Here is a 21,528-nt window from a genome sequence, read left to right as displayed (position 1 = left end):
GCTATTTTCTCCTTTTGTTTATGCTTTCACCTTAGTTCGAAGTTATGTTGTTAATGTGCTCTGCTTCACTCACTTACGTTCTTTCATTGCAATGCACAAACAAATTTCTTCCATAAACTTTAAGATGACTTCATAAAAATTTTATTGTGCAAGAGAGAAACAGCAAGTGGCCTTCTGTTTATTAAAACATTTGATATTACTTTAGAGATGTGATCGTTTCATGCTACTGTAATTTTCTTTGTTCTGTTAGCACTTCTGCAGGCAGCTGTTTGTCTGAGTTATAGACCTGTACTGGATAATAAAGCTCAAGTTCAAAACACTTAAACTGACAGTGGTCGGTGGAAGCAGGGGAGGGATGAAAGAGCAACACATTTTCAGAGCCTGGTTTTGCGTGAGCATCACTGGCAAGAAGAATGGGCTTCGCTGGACAGGGGCGGAGGTGTTTTGGCTTCAGTTCCCATCTCTGCCACAGACTTTAAGGGTGATCTTGGACAAGTCTTTGCTTCAGTTCTCCACAGCTGGCACTAAGCACTTTGGTCCCCTCAGGCCCTCCCCAAAGTGGACTCAGCTGCTGTGGAAGCAGCAGCAAGGCCTGAGCTGTGCTAATGTGATGACTCCCAGCATTGGCCACTGCGCCTGGTTTCAGTTAAAGAGGGAGCACCCTCACAGAGACAGACACATGTGCTTCAAAGCTGTCCTAGCTGTGGCAGGCAGCCATGCCAGAGCTGCATTGGTCTGATGGCTACCAGCTACTGCTTTTGCCATGATGGTGATGGAGGAGCGCGATGATGATATTTCAGCGGATGGGGGAGTGAAGACTGACAGAACAAGAGCTACCCCTATAAATCAGGTGCTTTAGGCAGCCCCCTATTTAGCGTGCACACACACACACAGAGAGCTGGTCCAGGATTCCCCATACGTAAAATGGGATAATGCTTCCCTACCTCACAGGGAAAATATGAAGTCACAGGCCACATCTACACGAGAGAGATTTGTTGGCATAGCTGTGTTGGTTGAGGTGTGAAAACACACACACCCACAAGCCTAGCCAACACAGCTGTCCTGGCAAAAACCCCAGTGTAGATGCAACTGTGCTGACAGAAGAGTGCTTCTATTGGCAGAGCTCATGTCATCTGGAGAGGTGGTGTAGCTATGCCACCAGAAAACCTTCTGTCAGCATACACTGCATCTACACTCAGGGTCTCTGCCAGTATAACTGTGCTGGTATAGCCGTATCAGCAAAGTCTGTGTAGTGTAGACCAGCCCACTTCCTTTTAGTCATGGCTATGTCTACACTGAACTTTCTTTTGGGGGGAAAAAGAAGTCTGTAAAGTTGACTGAGAAATTTGTAACAAACGGTAATGAAGAGCAAAGCATCTACCATCGGTGATGGCAGGATGATGAGTCCGGTGGCACCTTAAAGACTAACAGATTTATTTGGGCATAAGCTTTTTTGGGTAAAAAACCCACTTCTTCAGTTGTATGACTCCATGCATCTGAAGTGGGTTTTTTACCCACGAAAGCTTATGCTCAAATAAATCTGTTAGTCTTTAAGGTGCCACCGGACTCCTTGTTGTTTTTGTGGATACAGACTAACACAGCTACCCCCTGATACTTATGGAGAGTGGACACTATACCACAGAGAGCACGAAGATAACTGGTGTCACCCTTCTACTTTGTGAGATTAAAAGTAACCTTTGCTCTTGTTCAAACTGGGTCATGGTGGCAGTGACCTGAAGTGATATTTTGATAGCTGATCTATGTGAGACAAGCGGGTGGACTTAGTGCAATTCCCAGCACATCAGAGACATCACTGACGATCATACTTGCTAGCTGTCTCAGCCGACAAACCAAGGACTGACTACAGCATGGGGCTGAAGAAGTGATTCTGAGCACATTGCTGTGGCAGCATGGGTGGATTCCTTTATGCTGTGTCCCCCCAAGATTTACACTGGCTGTCACCTTTCACAGCTTTACATTCCATTGAGAGGGAGATTAAATTCACTGGAGAGAAAGTTCATAAAGTAAACAGTGCTAACAAAACACAGTTGTGTTGAAACTAATGAAACAACAACAAAAACTACCCCCAGTCCACTTAGCAATGAGAATTTTCCTTTCCACCCTCCAGAAGTGTATTTCTGATGTGTGTCCAACTGCTTAGAGCCAGATGTGAACACCTGAAATGGCCACAGTGGAGGTATCAAATATTTCAGAGGTGTATGTGTTTTAATTGAAAATACAAAGAAAGCCAATCTTAGAGTTCTTAGTCCAGGCGTTTAGGAGGCATCATTTCTAGTTTAGCAATGTCTGTTAAGAAAACTATTAATTTCAGATTTCCCAGGTGTAATTTCTGAGAATCACCTTTCACAAGAATTTACTGTTTTCCCTCTAAATACTTCTCTCTAGTGGAGATTGAGAAATGTAGCAGAATAACATGGCTTCCGGTAAAGTCCACCCTGAAAGGTTTGGATATTTCTGTAAGAGACACAAATACCACATTTTTCTTTCCAACTCAGAAAATTCTTGTGCCTCAGAGTGTAAGTGAAAGAGCTAAGATATATGCCGTATTGAGTAGGAAGAGTGATGAGCCCAAGGCCATTCTACTTCAGTGGGCTTGTTTCAGATCAGATACCCAGTTGTACAAATTAGTCCAAGAAATGACACTGATGTATCACTTTACATTTCTGATAAGAAGGCCTGTGATACTTTGCTTGCAATATGCATCAGTGTCTCAGTATGAGGTGACAGGACACTATATGTAAAGGATTGTTTTACCCTGTATTTAACACACATCCAGCAACTGAAAAGCAGAATACTGCAGACACAGATAATACAACACCTGCAACATTTCTAATGAAGATCAGCAAACCCCTGCTATTTCTACCCAGGGCGTACCTGAGCAGAGTATGTGAACAACAGTGTCTAATTGTATGGCAGTTTCCTGAAGTATGCACATGTCCAGTAGAAGTTAAATGAAGTTAAAACCAACAAATGCCTTTTGTGACCTAAGCACCTCATTCGATCATTGGTATCAAAATACAAACTGGCTTGTGTTGTAGCCGATGGGAATTCTTAAACAGCAATTACCAGTTTATTTTTCATTTTTTATGCAACTAAATCAAACTGCTGATGTCTTCCAGGAATCTGTTCAATTTTCCAGAAGCAATGTTCATCTAATTGGGTACAGCCTAGGAGCTCATGTTTCAGGGTTTGCTGGCAGTTATATTAGTGGCACAAACAAGATTGGAAGAATTACAGGTAAAAAAAATATTTATAACTTTAATAGAACAGCCAGCTGGCTTCATTGCTTAAGTGTACTGATACTTAACAGCCTTATGTTACAGCTTACATTAGAACTATAATTTTTTAAAAATGAGCAATCTTATCTTCACTGATTGTGTGAGTATATAACAGTGATATTTACACTGGATTTTCAAAGGTTTTCTTGTAATTAATTTATTTCAGGAGTCCTATGATGCAGTGTGCTAAATAAATTTACGTTTGTACTGGTCTTCTTTTCTAATATAATTATTCCAAATTTTTACACACACACTGAGGTCCTGATTCTGAAAATACTTAAACACGTAAGCAACTTTGTATGCTTGAATAGTCCCAACGAACTCAATGGAACTATGCAAGTGTGAAAATTTACTCAAATGTGGGATCAAAAACTGAAAGATCTGCAGATATTGTTCTCTGTGGGCGTATTTTAGTAGTTATATAATTATTGCACATATTCATGTCTTTAAAGGAAGGCCCATTGTTTTGTATAATGTAGTGCTGAACAGGAGGTAAGCCAGACACCCATCATTTGGAACTGGATCCCCAAAACAAATATGTTTAAATCCAATCTTTTGTTCAGGCCCACCACTATGAGGGAGCAAAAAGTAAAGTCTATAGCCTCAAGCTCCATATATGTTACAGTTTGCAGGACATCCACTACAGGTCCTAAGGTGAATCCTAGGGCAAAACTCTTCTGATTATTAGGTCTTATGAGTAAGGCCCTGTGTAAATAAAGATTTCATGGAGGGCATGGAAATCATGAAAATGCCTCCAAACTGTGATCTCTTAAGTATTTGTCCTTGAAACTGATTACATTTACATGTGAAATTCATTCAGTCCTTGAAATTGACTAACATTTGTTGTACAATTCATTCCATCCTCAAAATTGATTAATTTCAGTTGTAAAATTTATTCCCTGCAAACTCTGTGAAATTCAATACTTTGCCATGTCTGCTATGGTGAATTTTCTTTAAAAAAAAAAAAAAAAAAAAAAAAGATTTACGCAGGGTCCTACTTATGAACCTTCTTACTTATTTGCCTTCTCCAACCTGATCAAAACCAAAGTCCACACAATATCTAGAGTCCGAACATAAACCCTTCCTGGGGTTTGCCTGTTTAACAAAGGAATAGGAGATAAGATAAAGTTCAACTCATGCCTTTGCCCCAGGCGTGACAGCTCTCAGGATTCCTACCTCAGGCCTGCTCATTCTACACCCTATATTCTCTATTCCTGAAGAACTGCTCCTACCTCCCTTATACCAGGTGTCAAAATAAACCACTGCCTTCAGTGAGCCAGCAGAACTCACTGGATATTGCTGGGAAAGGGTTAACACCTGCTCACAGAGCGGGGTGTCTCAGGCACTGCCAGCCTTCTACAGATCTGTAGGAAGAATACCACAGCGTCCAAATGTATTTTCTCAGTTCACCACATGATTCTTTTTCTTTGACAGAAGCTGTAATAAGTGGTGAAATAAATGGAAGAGAAGCACATTTAGAGTCTGCCAAATGCTTGATATTTAAAGGCAAAGTGCACCCTTCTGAAAATATTTCTCTTAGCTGTAACCACTGTACTTTTTTCTTGGCTGGCCAACGCCTGTGCAAGGGCTCTGACAATAAAAAAATGCAATTGTTGTATTTTTAGAGCTGTGAAATAGTCCATTTTGGACTAGCTGTGCATTGACTGCCGGTTCGTTCTCCTTCTAATGTACATTTTCTTGAAGTTACTCATTTTCTGCAGTGGAATGGTAATTAGAGCCTTGATCCTGCTTCCGCTAAAGTCTCTGACAAAATTCCCATTGACTTTAGTGGTGCAAAAGCAGGCCTCATCAGAAAAGCCATACGAACTCCACTTGCCACAAAGAAGCAGAATTTAGCACTTAAGCTTTTATTTAGGCTTTGGTTGGAAAAAGAAGCAAATTTCTCATTGCAAAAAGTTTATGCTCTAATGGGAACTAGATTCAGTTTTGAAGCTTCTCCCACTGGTGTAGAAACTGGGCTGAAATTCTTCTAAGCACAGAATCTTAGGATATCCAGTACTTACGTGTTCTGAATTGGAAGAATTACAGCAAGGATCTTTCTTCTAATATTTCTGTACACCATCTTCCAGCCTGAGTCCAAACCAGGGAAGTGCAGAGGTCCAAAAGCATCAACCTAAGGATTCCACTCAAGTATGGTTCAAGTTCTGGGCAAAGGTTCAGAGTGCTTCTTATTTTATCCTAAGTAGTTTGGCCATCCCTAGCAGGATCCCTCAATATACCCTTTACCCTTTAAGGGTGAGCAAGTGAGAAAATGCTTAAAATAATTAAAATACATTATTTCTAAATATAATTAGGTATATTCTTCAGTAGCACTGAAATAAGCTTGCAACAATAATCTCCATTAACTGAACACTGAATGGAAAATATCTACAAAAATTGGCCACACATTCATTATAGCCAACTTTACTTTTAATACACATGTGCCAATTCTGCTCCCATTAGACAAGGGGATTAGCAGGACTATCCAAGCAGCGTCTGGCCCAGAGTAGTCTTCTAGACACAGAAAAGCAGCTAAAAATGTACATGGGACATTAAAAAAAATTAGTTCTTCAATAGCCCTCAGAAAGTAAGGTGATAGGCACCTTGGAAAAATATTTAATAAACTAAATCTAACACTCCAAGTCTGGAATATTTTTTCTAAAGAGGGATAATTATTAGCTTTGAAGTACAGTCATTTGATGGTGGAGAATCATTCTGAATAAAAATAGCTAACCAGACACCAGAAGCCTTTCTATAAACAAACCAAACATTATGAAGTCTCAGGTCTCCAATGTAAGGTAAAAGTCAAGCTTAATGTGGAACACCTGTCTGCAGTAGGGCCTCTGCCATGTGTGACCTCTGCAGGATTTAAAAACCAAAATTAAGTAAACACCCACCCAAGCAGACGTAGTGGCAGTGAACACGGCTTGTCTACAACAAACACATCTATCTCTTCAGGCTAGTGTCCTTGTATATATAGCAATTACTGTTTGTTAGTGTCTATATTTGCTTTTAACTCTTTGGGTGTAGTTGTGTTCCCCCTACTCGTGGCCTTTTTGTCCCTAGTCTTGTTTCTTAGCATAAAGAAGGCAAGCCGTCACTAAAAGTCCGGGCAGTCATAGAGTGTGTTTTTCTCAGTTTTATGGTATTAATTTCATAACTTCTTCTGGTAAATCAAATCTACTGTAACTCTCAAACAGATTATTTGCATTTATTGTAGGCCTTGACCCCGCTGGTCCTTTGTTTGAAGGAATGTCACCAACAGACCGTTTATCTCCAGATGATGCAAACTTTGTAGATGCAATTCATACATTTACTCAACAGCACATGGGTCTCAGCGTAGGGATCAAGCAGCCAGTGGCACATTTTGACTTTTATCCCAATGGAGGCACCTTTCAACCTGGCTGCCACATCATGCATGTGTATAATCACATTGCACAGTATGGAATCACTGGTAAGAAGTGCTTTTTGTCATGTCAAGGAAGCATTGCAGTCTGACTGACAGCAGCTCTGAGAAACTTCTAAATGTCCATATGCAATTAAATAGCCTAAAGTATCACCCAATATAAACAACATACTGTAAAAGGGAGCTTTTCTTAGCTAGAAACTGATTACCTGATTTTTAAGATGCTCTAAGCACCCACAGTTCACATTGACTTGAGTGAGAGCTCTGGGCACTTAGCACCTCTGAAAATTAGGACAAAAGCATCCTACTATCAACCAATTTGGAATGAGTCCAAGGATACTTATTTTGGGTACTGAGGCAAGAGGAGAGTTTACCCTAATTAAGACAGATACATTTACAATGCAATTAGTTATTTAAAATCAAATAAAATTCAGTACTGTACTACTTACCTCCCCGAATTATCTCCCCCCTTGCTACCCTCACAACCCTCAGGCACTACCCTGCAAAGTGGACAAATTCGCTCTCTCTCTCTCTAGGACCTTATTGCCAATTAGACAAGTAACAATCTAAGTTTTATATATAGAAGCTCTGTCCTAGTGTAGCGCAATGTAAATGTACAGAGACACCCCCGAAGGAGGTTGTAACTGCTGCAATATACTGCCGGAAGATAAGGCACTCATGCAGAGTGACAATTAGAATGATTTGCTGAAACACCAGAACAGGGCAGAGTTTGCCCAGCATACTGCATTCCAAAACATTTTCAGCTGTTCTCACAATACCAAGAAATAAAGCTATTAGATAGCCCATATCTGGCTTCAGCAGCTATGAATTAGGAAGCTCATGAGTGAGGATGTGTTTTCATAGTCTACCATGGTATATAACCACACAGAGAGGAAAATAAGATCTAAAACTGTAATACTAAAGGAAAAGACTGTTAAAAATTACTTTTAAATTGAAGGCTGTTGATAGCAGCATGAAGAATAAGTACCCTAGTGTCAGGCTTGTTTCTCAACAATTTACTGTGGGAATAATGCATTCATATTGTTCCTGTTGAACAACAACAGCTGCAAATGTGATTCATCAGGGAGGTTAGTCACTTAAATAGGTGTACGATATGCCAGGTATTACAGGAACAGCCAAAGTGCAGCACAGCGTTCTGCAGTGCAGCCCACAGTGGCTGTCCTCTTTAATATGAAGTGAAGTCTGAAAAGACTACAGATACCAGCATGCTATGTTCCATATGGAACAGCCAAGATGGGGCATTGCATTCTGGTATCTGTAGTCTGAACAATTTTATTAAAGAAGAGGATGTGTACAATCTGTTCCATTTTGTACACATTAGTTCCTGCTACGTTTGCCAGCTCAGTCAGATAGTGTTTGGATGCTCCTTGATAGAATTAACAATTCTACATGTGTCTCTGCGGGGATTGTCTAACTGATAGGATTTAGTAGTAAATATGATGTGTTGAGAAGGATCAATAAGATTTACATGGCAGCTTACTACACTGCTTTGTAACTGGCATGGGAAGTGGGGGCACAGGAATGTCAAGGGTTTTGCTATTATATTTTCCAGGGATCACTCAGACAGTGAAATGTGCACACGAGAGGTCAGTTCATCTGTTCATTGACTCTCTACTGCATGATGATAAGCAAAGCATGGCCTACTGGTGCAACGATATCCAAACCTTTGACAAAGGAATGTGCCTCAGTTGTAGGAAGAACCGTTGCAACACCCTGGGCTACAACATCAGAAAGGAGAGGCTCCAGAGAAACAGACGGCTCTTTTTGAAAACACGAGCACATGCGCCTTTCAAAGGTTAGTAGGTACACTTGCTCAGGAGCCCAACTAGAAAATGAAGTGAGAAAATTAACTAGGTTTTTGGATCTTGTTAAGTCATTTGCCTAAGTGATAAAATCACTAGGTCAAAATCAGTTTGTCCAGATAGTTGTGAATCCTAGTGGGCTTTTCCCCCCAGCCATTCCCTCAAGAGCTCTCTTAATATTTTAATGGGAGAAGCAAGTTGCATGCTTATCACACAGTAACTGTGGATTCGTGGTTTCTAAGCTGCTCAGGTCCTGATCTGCAGAATTTTCTTATAGCTAACTCAAACCGAACAATTGGTATAGCATATGCAGGCTGCCAGCCAAGCCAAAAAAAAAACCCCCATAATTGCTCAGGGAGACCTGTAAGACCTCCCATTCTGACTGTGGTACAAATTTTATCTGTAATTAGTCTATAGCAGACATACAAATGATTACTTTTCAAACAGAAGACAGAACAGAATAGTGTGGGTTTTTATAGGGTGGAATTGTAGAACTAAAATGAAGCTACTGGAATTCTAGAGTTATCTTCATTAAATCACTTTGTCAGGAGCACAATAACAGCTCACTATTTGAATTTGGAGAGAAAACACATACATAATTACACCAATTACTATTGTGGGGGGTGGAAATAGGTCTGATAGAGAATTACGGAATAGAGGCCTATCTGCACTATAAAAATTGTCAATGGACCTGGTTACATACTAACTACAACATGAGTTCTCAGCTTTGGGACTGAGGGATGGGAGGATGGGAACTGGTATCAGGGGTTCAAAGCCACCATACCCTTTCCATATTGCTATCAGTAAGGGAGGTCTTAGAATGGAAGGGGTTAAGAACCACTGAGTTACAACACAGTGAACACACAGTCCCATCTTGTAGTGTAGCTGGGTCCATGCTAATGACTTGGAAACACAGTAAGAGCCCATCTACACTGCAAGACAGAATCAGGTTTAACCATGTCCCAGGGCTATTGTGCTGTAACCATGTCCACTGACACAATTGCTTTTGTAGTGTAAACGGGCATTGGGTGAGAGTTTGAAATAGTAAAGTAAAGAACACACCTCTTTTCATCACCCCCAAGGTCTTTGGTGGCATCCAATTACCTCTCGAAATCAGGACTGAGTCCTCCAGCCCAGGTCATTTCCTACAAATAGTTCTTACAGTAGTTAAGATGACTTAACTGCAGGTGGCAGACACACACCATCCCATTCCTGACCCCCACAGCTGTGTGGGGGTGACAGGGCATTGGATAGTCAGGGGCAGCCAGAGTAAGAGAGGGGAAGGAAAGGCAAAGGCTGGCAGCTTGGGGAGGATGTAGGAGGAGGAGCCAGGAACAGGCTCCTCCCCTTCCCCCCACTCGACAGCTCCTCCCCTTTCTCCTGCTGCTGCTGCCACCTGCTGGCTCCAAGCTCACAGGAACTAAAAAGAAAGAGGCAGGAGAGCACTGAGGTCAGAGGAGAGAACGTCTCTCTGTCCTCAGAGCTGTTGCCTGCATCACAGAGCATCCAGCAGCGTGGGAATTGCAGGGGAAAGCCTGTGCTACAGGAGATTCTGCTGGGACTCCACAGATGCAATGTGTGCCATGGGCAATCTGGCCCACATGGTCTCACATGCTGTTAAAGAGAATATGAGAATTGTCTGAAGGAGACACTGTGTTCAGTCCTTCTCCCTCTTTTCAGAAATAAGCTATTTATTGTCACCACTTTGGATGCTGAGAGGTTGCCAGAGGGAAAGGGGATGCCCACATAGTTTGCACATCCCTAGAACAAGCTCTGCTTATGTACAGAACTACTGAGTTTTGCTGCTTATACTTTGCAGTATGATGTCCCCAGTGCTCAATGTATAATTCAATGTAATGCTTTCACACACATTTGGCTTCTTTTGAAAGATTTTTGGAAACCCTTCCTCTAATCCTAGTTTAAAATGCATGGCATTTACTCCAAATGGGGAGGCTACAAGCACAGCTCTGTCTCAGCTACTCAGACTGGACTGGATTTAATCCATATGAAAACAGAAAAAAGTTGACATTTTCTGAATTTCCTATTTTATTTTATTTTTAATTATGTGGTAAGCTAACTGTCATGGAACACATCACTCACCACCAGACAGGTGCCTCCTCCTGGTTGTTCTGGAGATTAGCTCGAGGCCAACACCCCATCTGTGGTCTGCACCCCATCACTCCTTCTCCGCAGTCCACCTGCAACCCTCTCACAGCATCAGGAGCCACTGCATCCTATTCATGGTTCAGTCCCCTAGCCATGTGACTATCCATGTTCCCCTCTTCTGTGGGAGTTTAGTTCCTAGTCCAACCACTTCCCCAGTGGTGACTGCAGTCAATTGTCCTGCTACGTCCCCAGTGGCAAGTGGGAGGGACCCAGGCCTGCTCTCTACTCTGGGTCCCAGCCCAGGGACCCTCTGAATTGCAGTCACTTACTGCAGTCCTTTGCCTCTACTATCGCTACTACATTTCCCTAGGCCACTTCCTCAGTCTCAGCAGCCCATCCGGAGCGCTCTCTCTTCTCCCCAGGTTCCTGCCTGCATTGCTTTGTCCGAGATGCTACAGGATTGCAGCCTACTCCATACACAGTGCTCCCTCCTCAAGCTCCAGGCAGCTATAGCCCTGCTCTTCACTGAGGCTCTTTTTATGCAGGCCTGCTGGGCCTTGATTGGCCGCTCCTCACAGCCCCTCTCCTATTGGGCTGCTTTTTGCCACAGCCACTCTAGGGCTCTATTAACCCCTTACAGGCCAGTGTGGGGCGGATGCCCTATCACACTGCTCAAAATATATTTTGACATTTTAGGAGCCCCTAAGCAGTCACTCTTCATTAGTTCTTCAAAGCAAAAATTTATTTTGGGTCAGCATAGTAAGATCACCTTCAGGATCCATGATCAAACACTGCTTTTACGGTAAGGAATCTACTGACAAATGTATCTTGGCAAAAGAAAAGATCATTGGTATTGTTTTCTTACTGGCATCTGGAACTCTTTTCTTACCATAAGCCTTAACTCTGTTGTTCCCAATGACTTTAATTTCACTTTTAAAGACATACTGCAGTTCAATTCCTGGAACTATTCCTGATGTGAAAAAAAAGAAAAAAGCCATTCTCACAGACTTTTGGGATACCAAAAGGTCAATGCCTTAACAAGAGCTTTCTTTCATAGTAGCTGCAAAACAGTCCAACAATTGTGTAAGAATCTGTATCAAGTGATCCTGAAACACTTTCCCAAGAATGCTCTAAAGATCATGTGAAAAACTCAGACAGCAAATAATTAAGAAGCTCAGTGTTATACTTCCTCATAATCTTAGTTTCTTTATGAAACTGGACATTCTATTCTTCAAGTTAATGATAGTGTATCCAGGCCTGAAAGCTGACCTGATTTCATTAAAAAGATAGCAGTTGTAAGAAGATAACACGTTTATAATAGCGCCTTTCATCCTGAAAGGTCAGTGTGTTGTACAGACCGCATGTATGTACGTAACGGGGTCACTCACTTGCCACTGAACTGCAGCCATTCTGTGCAAGTGACGCTACACATCAGTTTTAAGGAGGGGGAGTGAATACTTTTCCATAAAAAGAAAAGGAGTGCTTGTGTCTCACGAAAGCTTATGCTCAAATAAATTGGTTAGTCTCTAAGGTGCCACAAGTCCTCCTTTTCTTTTTGCGAATACAGACTAACACGGCTGCTACTCTGAAACCTACCTTTCCATAATAACTACCAGGCAGGATTGGATAATAGCATGGAATTACCTGATCTGTAATTTGACCAGGAGAGCAGGATAAACCTCTAACTCTTGCTAAATGTGCCCTGGAGGCGTGAATGCCCCAAATTAGTCAGGACATCTGTTACAGGTCTTATCCAGCAGATGGCTAGAAAAAAACAACCTTCATCCTGTGGGGACAGTGAAAGGGTTTTTGCCTTTAGCTTTTGCAGAAATATATTAGAAATATATATTCATAACATGAATCTCCTTCTCAAGTCTCCAAGATCTGTGCAGGCCCAGCTTTAATTTTACATGGTTATGAGCACAGCATTTGTAAGAGGTGCAGTCTGATCAGTGTGGTCTCATGTACCACAGTAGGTTAAAATCTATTTTTAAATGATAGATATGGTGTTTAGTGGATGGATGGGTTTGGATACTTAGCCAAACCAACCAAGGGACCCATTCTATCCACCTCTCCAACCTCTAGGTCAGGGGAGGACAAACGATGGCCTGGGGGCTGCATCCAGCCCTTCAGACATTTTAATTTGGCATTCGAGCTCCAGCCAGGGAGTGGAGTCAGGGGCTTGCCCCGCTCTGTGCATGCCGGGGCTCCCCGCTCCACACTATGCATAGAGGTAGCCAGGGGGCTCCGCATACTGCCCCCGCAGCTCCCATTGGCCAGCAATTGTGGCCAATGAGAGTTGCAGGGGCAGCACCTGCAGATGAGACAGTGCGGAGAGCCACCTGGCCACACCTCTGTGTAGGAGCCGGAGATAGGACATGCCACTGCTTCCGGGAGCTGCTTGAGTTAAGTGACACCTAGAGCCTACACCCCTGCCCCAGCCCTGATCCCCCCTCCCACCCTCCAAACCCCTCGGTCCCAGCCCAGAGCATCCTTCTGCGCCCCCAACCTCTCATCCCCAGCCCCACGCCAGAATCCACACCCCCAGCCAAAACCCTCACTCCCTCCTGCACCCCAACCCCCAATTTAGTGAGCATTTATGGCCCGCCATAAAATTTCCATACCCAGATGTGGCCCTCGGGCCAACAAGTTTGCCCACCCCTGCTCTAGGTGCTGCTCCAAGCAGCATATAGGGGCCACATAGAAAGGGCAAAGTGCCAAGGAAAATTCCCCCAAAGCACACAGGATCAGTAAGACTGGCATAATACTATAATACAGCCGTGTTAGTCTGTATTCGCAAAAAGAAAAGGAGGACTTGTGGCACCTTAGAGACTAACCAATTTATTTGAGCATAATACTGGCATAATACTGGCATAAGCCTATACTATCCCCTTCCAAGCCCCAGCCTGGAAGGGTGGGCCTGCTGAAGGAAGGTGTGTTTGCCCATAGGGCTCAGTGTTATAGGGCATATCAACAGCTCATCACTGTTATGTTTCTTAATTTAAAGCCAGTTGATGTACTGGGGGTAGATGGAGAGTCATCTTGCTCAGAAATCCTCTGATAGACAGTACTATATGAATGCTTTCATCAGCGGATAATGGCTTTTCCAAATGAAACTACTTCTGTTACCATTACTTCTGACAGGCTGACCGGGCAGAGGATAGACAAAGTTGGGCATTCAAAGCTGTATGGCACAATTTGCACACACAGTCAGACAATGATTTTCTGCAATTTGCTACATGTGAAAACAACATATGACATTTACACTGATGATATCTCAGCCACTCTTTTCTACAACTGCATCACTTTTTCAGTTCAAAGACTTTCCCAAACCCTCTTCTTCTAGAACCCATCAAACCTCAAAGCAGTAATGACATATTTCTTCTTTCAATGTGTTGAACAAAGTCATATTGTGAACAGATACGTGTTAAGCACAATGTATCATTATGCCATCAAGAACAGTCATCTGTTCTGCTGGGAGATGTTCCAGCAGATCCCAGTGAGCAAGGCTGACATCCAGAAGAGCGTTCTCAATCCATGTGACTACTCCACTGCCCTTTCCAGTCCACAGAAGGATTTCTATCTATACAGCTGTACAGAATCCAGGGAAGTCAGACCAGGAACTGCCTGCTTACTCTCTGTGACACACATCAGAAATTCTCAGAATTAAATCTTATGAAATCTGAAAGATTTCCCACAGAAAACTCCCCCCACCCATTTCCCCTACATCACACCACTAAAGAGAGCAGTGGGGACCCAAAAACGTGTCAGCTAACGCTGTTTGGCAATGATTGACAGCTGCTGACTTTTGTAATGGTGACCAATGCATTTGATAAAATAAATAAAAGGGAAACGATTTTCAAGTGTCTGCTCTGAACTGCAAACTTCTGCTATCACATGAGTATGCTGCCTGCATGACTGTGACTCACCTTGCAATTTCTTCTCCTGTGCAGTTTACCATTATCAATTCAAGATACACTTCATCAATGAAATTCAAGAGAAACAGGTAGAACCAACTTTTACCGTCTCTCTGACAGGCACTAAAGAAGATGCTGAAAATCTCCCCATCACACTGTGAGTATTAGACACAAAGTCCCTATTTTATGGTGGTGAAAAATGAGGCCACGTTTTCTAATACAGGCTCACTTATATAATAAATATGCATCATTTGTTCTGAATTGCCTGGTTTAGTAGTCTTCAATAGAGACGAACTGGAAATCATGCAAAACAAAAAAATCCAACAGCCTTTTACAATGTTCATGCAAGTCTTGGTATGAAAAGTCACTATAAAATAGACTAGTCAATCTTAGAAGTTTTCTTGAACATTGAGTACGGCATCCTATCCAGTCAAGTTCAGTCCATCCCAGGATGAGCAGTTGTAGAATGCTGGGTCTATTTTGTGCAGTTAAAAGGCAATTTAACTAGAATGGGAGGTTCACCGGTAACGGTGGCTGTTGTCATGAGCCTAGGCAACATACAGAGATACTGTGTAGTATCTTCTTATGGTGACAGCATGCAGGAAGGAGAAGAGAAGAATATATCCCAAAAGATTCCTCTCCAACCAGGCCCATAGCCAGCTAACCACAGCTGACAGAGCGTTTGTGAAGTGAAGGACACACCCCACTTCCATTGCTATATGTCTTTTAGACTTGACCATTACAGAGAATCTGGATTGATGTAAAAGCAAATGGGAACTTGGGAGGTCCTTCCTGGAGAAACACTGAAACATCTGGTGTAATTCCCCACAGTTTAGACAAGTTTAGGGACATTTCTAATGAGGGATTTTCTGCAAAATCTGGGTGTTCTGTATTTACTGTTTTTCCACCCAGAGTGAGAGGGAGTTGGAGGCTCCTGGTGGGAAAGACCTTCGTGTAGTGAAGAAGAGGCACAGAGGGACTCCTTTTTGGGAAATATTTTCTTCTCCTGTCAGGAGTTGCTGCTGCTCCACAAATAGGCCAGGCTTCTCCCATTACTATCTCCCCGGTTTGTCAAATTCTCACACTTCACCATCCCTGGAGGAGCAGAAGCCCTGGAGGAGCTGTGATTCCCCCAGACCAAGGAGAAGGGAAACACCTTCTGATTTTAGCAATGGAGGGGAACTGCCCCCACCCACTTTGATCCCTATATATATGGACAATAATAACAAGAATTAAGTCCCTCAAGTAAGGTCTTTGAGGCAGGGACTCTCTTTTTGTTTGTACAGTGCCTAGCACACTGGGGTCCTGGTCCGTGATTGGGACTCCTAGGAACTACTGCAATACAAAGAACAAATAATGTCATCAGTAGCTCAGTGGCTAACGTACTGACCAGTTTGTAAATGGGAAGAGTACAACTTTATTTTAATAGTATATGCAGCACTGCTGTAGAATCTTGCAAGATTGTTTACAGTTAAAACATGCAGAAAGAAAAACACATTTTCTTCAAGTGTTGTTTAGATATTAGTGTCATCTGCTCTACCTCTTCAGATGGAAACCACAGATAGACCTATAATCCAGAAACTATCATTTACACAAAGCACATTTCAGTGTCCAGATCACTTTTGGTGGTTTTGCTTTTACAGCGTTGAAGGCATTACAGGAAATAAAACCTATTCCTTTCTCATCACTCTGGACATCGACATTGGTGAGCTAATGATGATCAAATTCAAATGGGAAGGAACTGCAGTTTGGGAAAATATCTGGGACACAGTTCAAACTATCATCCCCTGGACAAAGGGCAACCGTCGACCAGGACTTATTGTAAAGACAATAAGAGTCAAAGCAGGAGAAACACAGCAAAAGTAGGTGTTATAGAAATCACTTTTTGGAATAATTAAGGAGCAGTGTGGGCACAGATCTTGAATTATCAGATGTAGAATAACTAAGACTACAACTTTTGAGATATGCAAAGAAAATAAACCTCACTTTACTCCAATTCACTAAACACCACCCACTGTGCCTGTCCATCACACTTTTCTGTCTCCCAGATGAGTTTAAATACATCAGTGGGTGGGATAGGGAGACATAAAAGAACTTACAAACTGCTTTGTAGCAATAGAAGGTGCGGGGAGTGGGCTTGGTTTTCACTGGCTACGTATAGAAGAAGCAGGCTTTGGTCTGCTCATATTTTGTGTATGTCGAGTATGAGGAGGGTGACACGGCTGCATCATAAATCCAGTTGTGATTCAAAATAGAGCTGAATTCAAGGATTAACATGCACCTTTAGATATGCCCAGGCTTGAAAAAAATCACAGGATATTTGTAGGCCTAAAACTGAACTTTTTAGATAATTGATTGCTACATGTGGACTCCTGTTCTCTGACAGCAGCCTCTTTACCAGCTGACCTCTTTGGAAGTCGCAACCCACCTAGCAACAAGCTTTGAGCACTTTGGGTATGTCTTCACTGCAGAGTTAACTGGGGCAGTCACCTGTGTTAGCCTAGCTAAGGCATGAGCAGCCACTCTGCAAAGTGATTCAGTCCTCGCTGGTGCAGCACGCACCCGTGGGAGTCAGCAGGACTTCTGGGGGCATGTCCCATGGTGCTTTATGCAGCAGGAATCTGAGCTGCTCTCTGATTGTTTCCCAAAGAACTGGGGAAATTGGGAGAACTTGTCTGGCCTTCCAGGCACATGGAGGAATTGTGGAAAGGCCTTTGAGACCTATCAGCACTTGAGTGGTTTCATCTGCAGGCTCATTACAAAGTAGGGGGTCAAGTGAAAATGGTGCTTGAGTCCTAGCATATGCCCCCAGCTTGGACAACTAGCCCTGGTTTTAAGCACCACAAACTCTGGTGAGAGGGTTTTATGTGAGAGAGGATTAGAGACAACACGAAAGTAAGAGCCTAAGTTAACTCTGCAGTGAAGATTTTCCCTAATACAATTGACGACCAAAGGCAGCTTGCTTTTCTTTTTCTTTTTTTACATAGACTGTACCTGTCAGAGTCCCTAGGGACCACACAATATCTTTGAAAAGGCACACATAGTTAACGAATGGGAGCTTTATAAAGACAACTCCTCCCCTTTCCCCCCATCACCTGCCCCAACAATAACTCCCCCCAGGGAAAAGGCAGGGTGCCTTACATCATGCTCAGAAGGGCAACAGAGGAGGAAGCAGATTTCAGAACTACGCAGTCTCCTGGCTGATTATTGATTACATTAATTTAACACAAGAAGTCTGTTTTCTGATAAACTTGGTAGATTTTCTCACATTAGTTTCTTTTGCCCTGGTCCAGTCTCTGACAGATGAGCTGTGTGTGCTGTATTAAAACTTATGTGGAGGCCCCTGCATGGTTGGCTTGTGTGTTAGTGAATTCCTTCCACTACAGAGATAGTGGAATTTCCATGGTGGGTTAAGTATCCACAGACAGAGATACTGGAGAGGAAAAGCACCATACATAACACTGATCACTGCCAGTGTTTGGCAGTCACTCCTGCACTCTATGCTGCCATTTGTCTGGTGCTGTAGATGAAGTGATGAATTTTGTCAGGCGAACTGTAAAATCATTGCATTCTGTTTGCTAGGACTTAGATTTTCTTGAATAAAAACTTCTACATGCAAGGTGAAGTTTCATGGTTTTCAAGAGCTATTACAGCATCCCCCGTAGACAAACCATTACAGTACCAGTAACATCAGTGCTTATATTTGTGAAATGGTTTGTCTATTAAAAAAAAAAAAAGGAAAATTTTAGCCAGAAATGTTTGTAATGGCTGCCACTGCTTTAACCTCCTGAGAACTAGCCCTTTTAATTAAGGTTAAATGAGAACAAATTGTCCTACTTTGCAGAAGGCTTCAACCCTGAAGGGACAATTATATTGGTCTTGCTCCAAAGAGCTCAGGAAAGACCTCACAGCCACCAATAATATCTATTGCAGATCATTGAGGGTACCCCTACCATCTGCAGAGCCATAGTTCCCTGGTGCTGATTTGAAAGAGTGACTTACAGAAATTTACATAGTGCTTCAAACCTGAAGAAAAAAATTATACATTTACTTGACCACTATCTTTGTGCTCCTTTTGCTCTTACTCAAAACATTTGTTTTATAAATATTTTCCTCCTCACAGAACAGCATCTCTGACTTGATCCTGCCATAGAGTATTAATCCTGAGTTTTTAACATCTCATGTTGGTATGAAAATGATAATGGATCCGTATTAACTTAGCTCAGTTTGCTGCAGGATCAAATTGGAGAGTAAGACGCATTGGGCATGACAGAGAGACATGGTCCAACCGGAGTTTTGATAGTTTAAGAAAGTGTATACAAAATGTGAAAGGAATATGTGGCTGCTCTGTTTGAAATTCCTAAAGAGGAAGGTTCTTCCCTGACACTGTTGTGTGTGCCAATAATGTGCTGCAAGAGGACTCTCAAAATAGTTCAAAAGAATTACAATACTTGTGTGCTGCTTAGGGATTCCCACTGGAGTAGAAAAGGCTGGGGGTTGGCACCACAAAACTTTGTAGGTGTTTTAGATACAGAAAACAATGCTAAAGGTTGTTGGGTAAGTGGAACTGGATTTTGGTGCTGAGGATGTTGTAATAGGGGCTGACGAGGTGCTATTCTCTTTCTATGCAATCTAGAACTTCATGGGAACTTAAATAACACCGTTGCTGAAATTGTGCTTTGGGGTGAGTGAAAGCTTACTAGGTATTTCTAAAAGGAAGCATAAGGAATACTCAAGGGCAAATCTCTCTTTGAAAGAAATGTAGAGGTGTATTTAAATCATTTATCAAAACTCCCTTGGAGAGACCAAACTGCATGAATTTAATCATTAGCATATTGGGAATTTTAGATTATAAAATACTAGAAGAAACAAACCATATGTTTTGATTAGTCTTCCACTTTCCCAGGCACTTGAACAGTTAACTATATTTTCATATCCACATTTTACCCATTTTAATCATTTGAAACATTTGTTTGTAATGGTTTCATGTGCTAGATTTTCCCTTTGTGTAAAGAGTGGGACACGTGTCAATGAATGCTTTTTCAATAATGCTTCTTAAAGAGCAGAGGAGGGCTGTTCAAGGATGGGCTAAGCTTTCAGCTTCCTTTGAGACCTCATCCTCATAGCCTCAAAATGTTATTATGGCTGCATTTATACAAAGATATTTTCACTAAAATGTCCATCTACTGCTATTAATGTTTCAGCATCACACATGGTAGCAAGAGTGGGAGAACACTAGTGTAGGGGCCAGGCAGCTGCTGCTGTTTTAAGCACCATATTATCTATCAGAACAGATCTACATAACCTGATTCATGCCCCTAGTGGCCATGAGCAAAAATTTCTTCATGAAGACAATACTCACGAGAACTAGCATAAAGTATGGACAAACAGAAAGACCATACAGAAGCAGTAAACTAAATACACAGGAATCACCTATGCCTCACCTACTCCCCCCTACCCTGTTCTAAATACTTTGCTGCCAGATGTACATTCATAATTAAAAGCAAATGAAAACAATTAGGTATCTTATTTAAAAAGCAGAAAAAGAAGTTGAAGTCAAGAATACTATGGGGAACAGAACATTTACACAAAGAAATGTCCAAAAAAGGTAACTTATACTTTGTGTTTTCTATTTAGAATGACATTTTGTTCTCAAAGTGTTGACAACGTGCACCTGCATCCAGCCCAAGAGAAAACTTTTGTGAGATGTGCAAACAGCTCTCGGAGACTAAAGAGAAAATTCAGATTAGCAAGAACATGAACAGAGCTGCCTGTCAAGCATTAGTAAAATCCCACACCTACAACAATAGTTCAAACATTTTAAATATACCAAGTTTAACAAAAAACAATGTACACCAACAGTTCCAGAGGGAACAAGACAAAAATAAAAAATTAATTTTATTTTTGGGATACACCAATATACTGAAATATGCATTTTGTTTGTCCTTAAAGCTATTCCCAAACAGATCAGCTTGCAATTTCTTAGTCAATATCATGTGTTTATATCTAAATTGTTTTGAAATGCGGAAAGATAAAACCTGTTCTGGGGAAATGCAAACATGGTTACTTCAAAAGACTCTTGCTAAAAACTGCCGTTGAACACAAAGGCAGATTTCATGTTGCTGATTCTTTAAAAAGCAATTTGCTTTCCAACTAGACAACTTGGAATAACAACAATTTGCGTACTCCAAGGTAGAAAACAATTTTATTAGCGACAAAACAAGTAGTTCACTGGGGTGAAATAATTCATAGGCTCCATGGGGCAAACCTGAATATTATCAGCTAAAGCATAGTTGAATTACTTACTAATGAACTTGGTGTGTAAATCACTTACTGCAAAAATATTCTTACTGAAGAGAGAAAATTCTCACAACTATAGAAAACTTTTATGAGCTTTTAACTGAATAGCTTGCTAACATTCATGAGCTAAGGAGTTATGAAGGTGACAGGCTCATCCTTGTCTGATACCCAATAAAACTTACAGCGTTATGAGCCAAATAATTGTACCTTTAAGAACATGTTTCATTTAAGTTTATTCTATTGGAAAATGCTTTGCTGTTCAATGTAGTGACAGAAATATTTTAAACTAATTTGCTTTGAAGAAATGCTTAGTGTACATTCCAGCTGATAGTCCCTATTTGCAGTCATGTTCAGTGAACTTCTGCACGTAAATCCTTTTCATCATGCTAGTGTAAACTCTAAAGTTATGTAAAATTTTCACAGTAGACTAACATGATTTACAAATGAAAAATTGTAAAACTTCAGCCATTTTCATTACATTCAGAGAATTATGAAACTTCAAGATTATGTATTTCCATTATTTCCTGTATCAATAGAAAATATGGAAAAAAGAAATAGCCCTAAGTTTCCTTAGAAAATTTTTATTTTCAGTTTATGATTGCATGTGGTAATCAGAAAAATAGTGTTTTGACACTACATTGGTCATTTTGTTATGCCAGAAATCAAAATTTATCATT

At 41.5% G+C, this 21,528-nt stretch overlaps 1 protein-coding gene across 2 annotated transcripts in view; it reads left to right on the top strand.

Annotated features, from left to right (window-relative positions):
• Positions 1 to 21,528, top strand: part of LIPC (lipase C, hepatic type) — a gene marked incomplete at its 5' end in the record, with an annotated part of 71,539 nt that extends 50,011 nt beyond the window's left edge. Inside the window, 6 exons of one of the 2 annotated variants that reach the window (XM_084642347.1) lie at positions 3,141 to 3,258; positions 6,520 to 6,753; positions 8,279 to 8,521; positions 14,588 to 14,708; positions 16,195 to 16,413; positions 20,189 to 21,528. In XM_084642347.1, the coding sequence (XP_084498473.1) occupies positions 3,141 to 3,258; positions 6,520 to 6,753; positions 8,279 to 8,521; positions 14,588 to 14,708; positions 16,195 to 16,413; positions 20,189 to 20,312 (1,059 nt within the window). In that variant the 3' untranslated portion in view covers positions 20,313 to 21,528. The remainder of the gene's footprint in view (positions 1 to 3,140; positions 3,259 to 6,519; positions 6,754 to 8,278; positions 8,522 to 14,587; positions 14,709 to 16,194; positions 16,414 to 20,188) is intronic. The other variant, XM_084642346.1, reaches the window with a different exon arrangement.

This window comes from Lepidochelys olivacea (assembly GCF_965140295.1).
Source record: "Lepidochelys olivacea isolate rLepOli2 genome assembly, chromosome: 10".
Taxonomy (NCBI): domain Eukaryota; kingdom Metazoa; phylum Chordata; order Testudines; family Cheloniidae; genus Lepidochelys; species Lepidochelys olivacea.
Note: the sequence above shows the minus strand (reverse complement) of the source record. Positions and strands in the feature narration are given on the sequence as shown.